This window comes from Cavia porcellus, unplaced genomic scaffold (genome assembly GCF_034190915.1).
Source record: "Cavia porcellus strain 051 isolate PalLab524CR breed Dunkin Hartley unplaced genomic scaffold, mCavPor4.1 scaffold_7, whole genome shotgun sequence".
NCBI classification, from domain to species: Eukaryota; Metazoa; Chordata; class Mammalia; order Rodentia; family Caviidae; genus Cavia; species Cavia porcellus.
This window is the reverse complement of record NW_026947490.1, coordinates 38,874,747-38,886,167: the sequence shown is the minus strand read 5'-3', so window position 1 is coordinate 38,886,167 and position 11,421 is coordinate 38,874,747. Positions and strand designations below refer to the sequence as shown.

The window sequence follows — 11,421 nt, the reverse complement described above, 5'->3', positions numbered from 1 at the left end:
TATTACCTGGCTATCTACTGCAGTGGGCGTTACCAGCCGCAGCCAGCCGTGCCGTTTCCCGATGTGAACCCTGACCTGAACGCGCGCAGTGACTGGCACAGAGACCAGGCGCAGTTGTGAACACGTGGGTTTTTATTTCGCCCGGGGAGCCAAGTGCGAGCATGCAAAGAAGGGGCTTTCAGATCTAATTCTCTTGACTGAACATGTAGCGGAGGAGGTCGACCACCCGATGACTGTAGCCATATTCGTTGTCGTACCTGCGGAGGGACGTAAAGGAGGAGGCTTCAAGGCGATCCCTCCGACCACCCCTAAAAGCCCCCCCACGATCCTTTGACACCCTTTTCCCCTCACCAGGAAATGAGTTTCACGAACTTGTCATTGAGTGCGATGCCAGCCTTAGCATCGAAGATGGACGAGTGGGTATCACCAACAAAGTCCGTGGAAACCACCTGGGTGTTACAATTTCAAGGATAAGGTTGGGTAGCAGAGCAAGGACCTCCAGAAGCTCAGGCTTTTATTCTTATGGTACTGTGTCTAATCACTTCTCATAGTTGATAAGGCCTCGGTGTAGGCCTCTTGTGTCTGGGGATGGGGTGTGACCAAGGAACATGGACTCTCCAAAGTACAAGCCGCAAATACTGTAAAGTGGTACCAATAATATAACTTCTTGGGAATAGGGTGGGCTTGGCATGGGTCCTCATGGAGGCTTTGAGGGTGGCTGTGAGACCGGGTCTCAGTGATCAAGCTCTGGCAATCTTGGGTACTCAGCACAGTGTCTGAGGCAGAAAGAGCTGGAGGCACAGGCCCTGTGAGTTTGACTCCTCAATAATGGAACACAAAAGGGTTTCCAGAAGTGGAGGTGATCTGGTCAGATTCTGCTGAAAGGATCCTGGTACTTCTGTGAGTGGGCCCGCAGGAACTAAAGCAGGGACATAGTACCCAAGAGATGTATGGAGATGGCATTTCAGATGGAGACATCTACTTCCAGAGAAAACACTGATGATCTCCCAGACACCTGCCATGGCTTGCCTGTGAGCAAGTGTTGTAAAACTAGGAGTGCATTGAACACCTGCGGTATGCCAGACCTTGGAAGCTATGAAACTGAGAAGATAGCTCTTAAATTCCTACTTTCTTGAAGTGCACATCATATGTGCCAACAGAGACCGTGACTATGAAGTAAAATTTGTGGGGAGGAAAAGGGCCACAAAAAAACATTTTTCAAGGAGAAGGAGTAATTGGAGGAAGTGAGGGCAGACTTGCCAAATGGGAGGAAAGTGTTATAAAACTCAGGAGCAGCAAGTGCAAAGGCCTGGAGGCAGGGAGATATACTTCTCCAGGCCTACAATCCCTATCTTGACTCATGGAGAACAGCTCCTTGACAAGTGGAGATCACCCTGAGCCCCATGTAAGAGGGTTCCTTCCAAAGTTTCCTCAGCCCCTACCTCATCCTCAGTGTAGGCAAGGATGCCAGCCATGGGTCCGTTGGCTGCTGCTTGTATAGCCTCCTTGATAGCTGAGTAGGAGGCAGACTGGGCCAGGCAGCAGGTGAGATCCACAACAGACACGTCTGGGGTTGGTACTCGGAACGCCATTCCTGTTAGCTTCCTGGAGAATCTCATAGTAGAGTGGGAGTCAGAACCTGCCTCTGCTTTGGGGCCATCCAGTCTGGGGTTTTCCCCCTACCCTGGTCACAGCTTCCTGTTCGCATACCCTTTGAGATCTGGGATGACTTCACCCACAGCTTTAGCTGCCCCGGTGGAGGCTGGGATGATGTTCTGGTGGGCACCCCGCCCATCTCGCCAGGCCTTCTTTGATGGCCCATCCACTGTCTTCTGGGTGGCCGTGTAGGAATGGACTGTGGTCTTAGGAAAGAAGATGGCTGAGTGAGGCTTTCCTGCTCTTGAGGTCCTGCACTATGTTCTTTTAGGACTGGGTTGGTGGCTGAGGTACAAAGGCTGACGAGCTCAGCACCACAGACCACATGCAGGTTAGGGCACAGCTTTGACTGGGAGTTGTACTCTGTTTTCAAACTGAACATTATCCTGGCATGGTGACACACACTTTTAATCCTAGCACTGGGAAGGCTGAGGCATGAGGATCACTATGAGTTTGAGATCAGCCTGGGCTACACAGTGAGTTCAAGGCCAGCCTGAATTGCCTGGCAAGACCCTGTCTCAAGACACAAAGCCTAAACACTAACACCGTCCACTGGTGGGCCTCTCCCCTCAAACTACCCTCTCCCAGTTAATGCCATACACTGAACAGGGCCTGGGAGGAAGTTGGGTTTCCCTGCTGTCCCTCCTTCCCAACCCCTCAGCCACAACTTACCATCAACCCTTGTACTATCCCAAATTGCTCATGGATGACCTTGGCAAGTGGAGCCAGGCAGTTGGTGGTACAGGATGCATTGCTGAAATGGCCCACACGTGCAAGGGGGCTGTGAGAGGAGTCACAGCCTCCCCTCCACCCTCATCCCCTTGGCTTTGCACCAGCCTTGGTTTAATGACGAGTCAAGATGGGGATGAGAGAGCTCAGTGGGGAGGCATTCAGGCAGCAGAGACACCCATGGTGCAGCTGGGGAGGCTCCCTAAGCATATCCTCCAGAAGTTGTGCATTTCTAACAGGTGGTCTTAGGGTGTCATGATGATGATGATTGTGAGACTTAGGGACAGAGAAGCAGGAGCAGGCTGATGTGAAAGAAGTATCAGGGATCTTGCAGGATTGAGGAAAGTGAGTCTGTCCACCTGTCCCGCCACAGGCTGGTGTGTCCCTCAGGATGTTGTTGCCCGTTACCTGACAATTTTCATGGATCCAGGGTTATAACTCTTCTCATTCACTCCCATGACAAACATTGGTGCATCTGGTGAGGGTGCACAGATGACCACACGGCGGGCACCTCCTGAGATGTGTGCCTAGCAAAGGAGTACAAAGGTCAGTGTGTCAAGTGTCACAGTCTCTCAACCAGCCCACGGGCACCTTACCCCACTTACCGAAGTTGCGTCTAGGGACAGGTACACGCCTGTGGCCTCTACTACATAGGGGTTCCCAACTTCACTCCATGGTATTTCTTTGGCTTCCTTGCTGTGGAGGGGTAGCAAGAGTGTGAAGGATTGTTCCCTGTACAGGCCTCACCTTTGGAGTCCAAAGTCTTAACTGTATGATGACATTTTACTGCTGACCAGATACCCACTTGGCCTGTCACTGCCTATCCCCACCTTCTTTGCATACCTAGCTGCACCAATGGGGGCCCATCCTGCCTTGCTTTTCATCACTACCCATTATGGGCCATTCTTCCTTGTCTGTACTTCCCCTCCTGTGCCCTGGTACAGGCTGCTACCTCCCTAATTCAGGCCACTACTTTCTCAAGGGGACCATCCCTGACTATGTTCAGTAGGATCTGACCTGTTCTGCGTAGGATTCCCACTGTGAGGCCTGGTCTGCTTTCTGGTCAACTTCACTGTGGGCCCTGCTACACCCCTGTATAGCCAGTTCCTGCAGAGTGCACCACTGCCAGAGGCTGAGAAGTCCCCAAAGGGCAGACACTGGCATCCAGAGGGCTGGGAGAACTGTGCTCTGAGGCAGGCAGCCTTGCGGCCAGCAGGGGCTTGTCAACAGGCAGAAAAGGAAGAGAAATTTTCTGGTACTTTTCTGGTCCCTATTATATCAGCCTACATTTTTATTTGATATTTTGACAAATGTTTGTATCTGAAATGTATTAAACATCTATTGCTGTTTTCTACTTGGTTTTAGTAAGCAAGCATGAAATGAATCAACTATTTGGCAGCCTTGTTGCTTACAGAGGTACCACAAATAACAGGGATATTTTCTTCTTTGATTGTTTGTACCCATGTCATCTTCTAGACCATTTCATAATACAAGGCTGATCTGTTTCGTTTGTTATTGATCCTGTCCTTTTGAGGGCCTTTTTATTTTTATTTTTTTACTTTTTTGTGGTATTGAGATTGAACCTGGGGACCTTTACACTGAACTGCATCCCTAGCCCTGTTTTAAAAAAGCATTTTTGACACCGAGTTCCACTTTGTAGTTCATCCTGGCTTTGAACTCACTACATAGCCCAGACTAGCTCAAACTAATGGCAATCCTCCTGCCTCAGATTCTCACATACTGGGATTACAGGCATAGGTTACAATGTCTGGCAAAGTTTTTTAATTTTTGAGGCAGTCCTACTATGTTGCCTAAACTGTGCTCAAACTTGTGATCCTCTTTCCTCAGATTTCCATAATGCTGGGAGGTTTTAAAAACTAACCATTCTAGGCTCCTAGCTGACTCTGTGGATTTCTGGGGACCATTTCTGGAGCCTGGAAGACCCAAGGAGCACCTGCCCTATCTGGAGTTGGTGCTGGGATCTGATGGCCCTGTGGCAGAGCCTACAAGACTTGGGAACTGAGCGCCCTACCTCCAGTCCCTGTGTTCTTCACAGCAGAGGGCAACAGAATAGACAACAGAACAGTCTAATTGAAGAAGACACTAACTAATACCCAGGAGACAGTCTCACTTCAGGATCAAAATGATACCTGTCCACAGAGACTGAGTGAGAGACAGCCTTGAAATTTAGGTTCAGAGAGGATAAGAGCTAAATAGAGATCTCCTGAGATCCCTAGACTAGGAAGATCATAGGACTTGTATTCTGTTGTGGGAGGCCAGGTGTGATGTGAGTAACCATTATAGGTGTTGGTCCTGAAGAAGGCATTTAACCCAGTAGCATGTTTGAAGTGTGGAGGAGTGCCAACATACAGAAGAAACCAGTGCTGTAAATTACTGTAGGTAAGGATAAGGAGTGCCTAATTTTCTTCACTGCAAATAGAATTAATTTTGTTTTGGTGAAGGTTTGTCATGAGTGATTCCTAGGGTTTGTCAATAAGGATGCATCATTACTGAATTCACTACCATAGACAAGGTAACATAGTAGGAGCTGGCGATTGGTTTTCTTCCTATGCCAATACTTGCATAGCCCGGGGAGGCAGGATCATACACAATACTGTGGCTTGCCAATGAAGAATAGGCACAGAGCCAAAGAATCTGCAAGTTCCAACACAAAAAAACAATTCCAAAGCCAGAACTATGAAAAAGCAAAGCAACAAAATGCCTTCAAAAACTCCCAACTCTCTCCAAATCAGTACAAGAGGAAATGAGGGGAAAGGAAATCATAAGCTACATAGTAGATAGGTCTGAGAAGGAATCAATGGAGGTAAAACTGTTCTTCAAGGTGCTTAGCAAATTTATAAAAGATATAACAAATCACATTTGAAAATATTGAGACAAATGATCAGAGAGTCTAGAGAAGATACTAACAACTAATAAAGCTAAAGAATGAGAAGCAAAAAATGAATGCCCAGCATAGAGAAGAATGGGAAGCTGTAATAAAAGTCAACACAGAAATCTAGGAGATTAAGAATGTGATTAAAAGTATGGGTAGCAGAAACAACCAATGCAAAGACAGTGTCAGACCTAGAGTACAGGGCTGTGGTCAATGATCAATTAATGAGAATCACCTTAAAAAACAAAAGAACAGGAAAAATGGATACAACAGCTCCTACATGACTCAAAGAGCTAACATAATAATTGGAATTAAAAAATTAGATACCACCACAAAGGCATAAAAACTTGTTTACAAAAATAATAGCAGAAAACTTTCCAGAGATGGGAAAATAATTTAACATGCAGATAAGTGAAACATACAGGTCCTCAAATAACCATAGTCAAAAAACCCCAGTCCATACCACATAATAATTAAAATCCAGAAATACAATGCAAAAACAGAATCTTACAAGTTTCTAGAGGAAAGCAACAAATCGCCTATAAAGAAAATGTATCAGAATTACAGCCAATTTCTCAACACAAAATAAAGGCAAGGAGAACATAGAATGAAGTGTTTTAAGCTCTTAAAGAAAACAACTTCTAATCCAGACTCTTTTATCCTACAAAGTTATCTTTTTTTTTTTTTTGGTATTGGGGATTGAACTCACCACCCCATGTGTTGTAGTCAGGGGTTGTACACAGAGAACAACTAGGATTAGGACATGGAGTTTATATTTTTATAATGGTCACTGGAAGTTAACACAGGAAAATGCAGGAAATCTATCTGAAACACCAAAGACATTGATTATGTAGTCATGGCAATGTCCCACATGAGTCCAGATAAAAACCCAGAGCTCAGGACAATGCCTCTAGGAGTCCAACTGGAGGTCCAGAGCCCACAAGAAGGACTCACCCTAGTCTCTTTTGCGGATCCGTGTATGCCAGCAGGATGAAGGAGCTGTGCTAGTGGGATGAGGGTTCTACGCTGGAGCTGAGAAGTCACACTCACAACAAAGACCAGGGCTATCCTGAAGGCACCACAGCCATCCTCAGCAACACTGAGGCCCCGAGCTCCGACAACGACAAGCACAGTCGGGTATGTGCCAAGAAGCAGCGTGAAGAGTTCATCCTGGAGACCAAGCAGCACATGTCTTCCCCTCCGGAGCCAGGAAGCGATGCTCGATGTGAGGACCAAAGCTTCTCCAGGAGAACCAACAGCTCAGACAGCAACTCGTAGGAGAACCCACAATGCCTCCTTAACGCCTCAACCCTCTCTTCTTCTCCACCTATTTATCCTGGCAGCTTTCCTCAGGTGGAGCATCTTCACTCAATGCCATGCTGATGTAATCCAGCTGGCGTTAAGTTGGCCACCAGTTCTTAACCTGTAACACCACAGCTAAATCCACAGCCCTGCTTCCCTTTTTAAAGAATATATTTTTTTTAAGTTCCAGGGATCAAACTCATGACTTGTTCTTGCCAGGCAGGCTCTTTTTTAAAAAATTTTATTTAAAGAAAGACTAAACAAAACAGAAAATGGGTAGAAATGATACATACTTTCAAAGAAAAAAAATAAATAGTAAGAAATCACTAGTCGATGATTACAGATTGTCCTCTTACGTATTCAAGATACTAAAGTGGAACATATAAAGTGGGGACTCAAACAGTGAGACTGCAACCAGTTCTATTCAACTACCAACAAAAACTTAGAAATATGGTTATCAGTCCAATACACTTAAACATACATGAAGTTATCCATATCTTCAATTATGTTAAGATTGAACAAACCGAAGCAGGCTTATATGACTCTGAACAAATAATAATAATAATACGATTGCTGTGTTTCACATTATGACACTCCAGGATCAGCACTGGGTACTTTAGTGTCTCTTTTTCTTTAAAGTATTTATTCATTTCATCATGTGTCATAAGATCAGTTCTCATAAACTGTTTATAGAGTCTACACATGCATGAGTCTTAACATGTATTTCTATCCTTTCTATATTAGAGGAAGAAACAAAGCAAAACAAAACAAAACATATTCCTACAAACACATGAAATGAAAAAAGACATATAAGACCATTGTTCAAGGAGTTCTACCGTAGTTACTGTGTTGTCTCTCGTTATCTTCAATAGAATTGGCTATACCATCAGACATAGTATAATTGAATATATCGGTACATAACAGTATTAATAAAAACACAACTTTGTATATAGTATAAAACTTCAAAAACTGGCAGTTATCAAGCCAGAATGTATATTGTAGAGTCTTGTCATCTTCAGTGTAGTTGCCTATACTCTCAGACTTGATACTATCAGTCACATCAGATTTGAATAAAATCTGTCAATACCAAACAGCAATTAAACAAACCAGATTTAACTAAGAACAGTCATGATAAAACATTATAAGTCATACAGGACTCCAGATTAAGTTAATAAGAAATTAAAGATGATTACTGTGCTATATCCTGATGTTTTTGGGATAGCTGTCTGTGCTCTCAAATCTAACGCAAATAGACAAACTGGGACAGAATAAAATCTATCTAAGCAGAATGGTGCAAGTAATGTGAGTTTTAAATTCTGATACACTATTAACAATATCTCCTGCCATCTTTTTAAAGACTCTCCCTCCCCTTTCACTTCCCCAGGATTCACTGTGCATTTTTGGGTCTCACCAAGACCCTTGGTTTTAAATTGGGGGGGGGGTAGCCTGCTATTTACCTAAGTGTTTCCAAACCTCCTCTCTCCTGGACTTGATCTCTAATTGCATTCCTTTACCTATTAAAGCCTGTCTTTCCAACCTATCAACAAATACTGGTCTAGTTGCCCCTATTACTCTCTGGTTTTCTGTCACATAGAGCATTGTTTTCTCCTATTTGATTTTCAGTCCATGCACTCTTTTTCATGTTAACTATATTTCCTAAAAATAGCATCTCGGTGGCCCCTACCTCCTGATCTACTCTATGTGTGATTCTTTTTTTAAATTTAGTGTCATCTATATTAGAGATTATAATCAACCTTCTCTGCCTCATTTCTGTTATGCTCTTTTTTTTTGCCATCAGTTGTCTGCTTGTCTTCTTCATTCTATTTTCTGCTCCATTCATTGAGGCCTCTCTGCCACTGTTCCTGGGATCCTAGTACTTTTCTCTCTCTTTAGAATGCCCTGCAGTTTTCTCTGTAGAATTGGATTGGTGGTCACAAATTTCCCAGGGTCTTGTCTTTGTCTTGGAAGCATCTTGTTTCTCCATTAATTTCTAGAGACAGTTTATCAGGGTATATCAATCTGGGCTGGAGGTTATTTTATTTCAGGGCTTGGAATATTTTGCTCCAGGCTCTTCTTGATTTGATGGTTTGTGTCGAGAAGTCTGCCGTGATTCTGATGGGCCTTCCTCTGTAGGTTGTTTCTTGTCTCTAACAGCTTTTAATATTCTGTTCTTATGTTGAATTTCTGGGATCTTGATTATTATATGCTTGGGTGTGGTTCTGTTTTGGTTGTAGGTGGCTGGAGTTCTGTATGCCTCATATATCAGAATATCATTTCTCCTTCCTATGTTTGGGAAGTTTTCCTTAATTATTTCTGTGAATAACCTTTGTAGTTCCTTTGTTTGTACCCCTGCTTCTTCATTCACATTCTTTATTCTCAAGTTGTAGATCCTCTTGTCATCTTTTAGCTTTTGTATTGTGACTGCTTGTTTCTTATTTTTAAAAAGTTTTTCCTTTCATAATCCCACATTGCAAACTTGTCCTGCAGTTTGGATAATCTATCCTTAGTTTCTTTCAAGCAGTTTTGCCATCTTTCCATGGAGTTTTTAATTTCCTGGTAATCTCTTTGAATCTGCTTCATTATTCTATATTTTTATATTCTTCATCAAATGGTTCTCTCCTTTGAATTCCTCCATTCTTCCATCTGTGTCTTCTTGAGGGGTGCTTAGCATCTCTTTTTGTTAATCTTATATCTTGATTTACTTGCCTAAGTATTTCCCTTTTGAACTCATCTATGAGGTCCCAAAGATATCTCTTTATGTCCATGGTGCTGTGTCTGATATTGCATGTTTACTGTCCTTATTCTCATTTGTATTTACTTGTCCTGGGTCAGTTTTCTCAGGGTTGGGACCTGGGGAATTTTTCTTGTTGCTTTGTCTTCTCATCTTTTTTGTTTCTTCCAGGAGGCCCCAGTTTCTTTCTTTGTTGGTTACAGTTCTTCTGAAGCACACTGGCTAGGTGACCCTTCCCACTGCAAAGTGCTAGTGAGTTGCAAATAGGGGCAGCGTATGCTGGCCCCTCCCCTCCGGATTAGTCAACCTGCTGAGGCCTTCATTGCATTAGTGTGTGATGCTGTGTAGGGAATTGATTTCAGATAACCTATCTCAGCCAGGTCACGTGACCCAGGCCAAGCTCACTCCACCAATCCCGTTTAGGCAGGGAACAACTGACTGAAGTCACTGCTGCCCCTTGTTCCTGCCAGATGGCCCCAGAATGTCATCTGTTGGAGCCCCTTTTTCTATGGAATGGTTTTATTCCTGTCACTCACCACAGGTGGAATGGTTTTATTCCCGTCACTACAGGTTGTTGCAGGTTCTCCGCTAGCTCAGCTCACTGACCCCTGACCTCAGTGTGACTGTGTTTCCAGTGAGTCGAAGTGGCGGGATTTTGAACGGCTTGGTAAGTCGCTGCCACTCGGGTTCCGGGTTCTGGTGCTGCAGAGGAAGCACTAAACCTTTAGCTGTTCCAGTAGTAGCACCAGGACTGTATTTTTGATTCGTTCTTCTCACCTTAGTTTCTTCTTGGGACAAGAGAATTCCTCTCCCTCTGTTTGGGGCTCCCCACTCTATATTACGTTGAATTCTAAATTGACCATCTCAGGGAGCTCTGTAGTCTGCTGTTATCTATCTGTCATCTTTGCTCCTCCCCAAATACGCCAGGCAGGCTCTTATGCCACTGAGCTAAAACCCCAGCCAAGGTTATCTTTTAAAAATAATGGAGAAAGAAGATACTTTCATGATAAAGAGGCCATTCATGGACTGGGGGTAGAGAGAACAAAGCTGCAAAGCCACTCTGGAAACAAGTGCCATGCAAGGGCCACCGCTGGACTGGAACAGACAGATCCCAGTCTCTTCTGGCCCATGGGCTGCCAAATAAGAAGTACCAACCCTTCTTCTCTAGTCTCTCCCCCTGCGGGCCCCCTCACCCCTGCACCACTGTAAGTGACTGGCTTATCCAGAGAAACACAGGACATGTTGATAGCTATGGAGGTGAAATGCAATTGGATGCCTGTGGTGTTTTGGTGTTCCACTAACATTGCAGGTTTAGGGTCTGATGGTGGTCTGATCATAGGTTCAGAGGATAGCGGTATACAGTATGACATCTAAGGAGGATCTCCTGAGTACTGAAGCTATTTCCCTATGGTCTTGTTTTGGAAGTTCTATATTGTTTTCATTGTTTGTTGGGTGGGGTTTTATTCACTTTTGTTTTGTTTGATTATGTTAAATCCATTGGCAGGAGCAGATATTTCAAATAGCAAGATATATTATGGTAGCAATTTTGGATTTACTATATAGGCTTATTTTGAAGTCCTTTGTTGCATTCATTGTTTTGTTTTTATTGTTTCTATTCTATTCTGTTCTGTTTGATTTTTACTATATCCAAAGTTATCTGTGGTTATTTTGCATCCATCAAATGACATTATAGTAACTATTTGTTGATTTTGTAATATTTTGAAGTCCTGTATATTTTATACTGGTTTGTTTTGATTGGTTTTATTCTGTTTTATCCTCTTTAAAATAAAAAAAAAATTAAAAACAAAGAAATTCATGATCACCAAAGCAACACTCCAAAAAACTCTCAAGGATATCCTAGAAAGAAACAATGAAACTAACAACACCAAAAGTCCCAATAAAAAGCATACATCAGTAGGGAGAGTAATTAAGATGGGAAAGAAAGTAAAACAGCAATAGGAAATTAATACAGTGACAGGAAAAAGTCGATATCTATTGATTAGAAACTGTCAATATAAATGGACTTAACTCACTAATCAGACCAGACAAGGATCAAACCAAGAAAGAGAATTATATATTTCTCTAATGAGCATAGATGCAAAAAATCCTT

At 43.3% G+C, this 11,421-nt stretch overlaps 1 protein-coding gene across 2 annotated transcripts in view; it reads right to left on the bottom strand.

Moving 5' to 3' along the window:
- Positions 1-114: 114 nt before the first annotated feature.
- Positions 115-11,421, bottom strand: part of Gapdhs (glyceraldehyde-3-phosphate dehydrogenase, spermatogenic) — a 74,826-nt gene continuing 63,519 nt past the window's right edge. For both annotated transcript variants that reach the window (XM_063253378.1, XM_003466620.2), the window contains exons 5-11: positions 2,991-3,081; positions 2,794-2,912; positions 2,329-2,410; positions 1,711-1,862; positions 1,443-1,605; positions 352-449; positions 115-257 (exon numbers count right to left, since the gene is read on the bottom strand). In XM_063253378.1, coding sequence (XP_063109448.1) covers positions 185-257; positions 352-449; positions 1,443-1,605; positions 1,711-1,862; positions 2,329-2,410; positions 2,794-2,912; positions 2,991-3,081 — 778 coding nt within the window. In that variant the 3' untranslated portion in view covers positions 115-184. The remainder of the gene's footprint in view (positions 258-351; positions 450-1,442; positions 1,606-1,710; positions 1,863-2,328; positions 2,411-2,793; positions 2,913-2,990; positions 3,082-11,421) is intronic.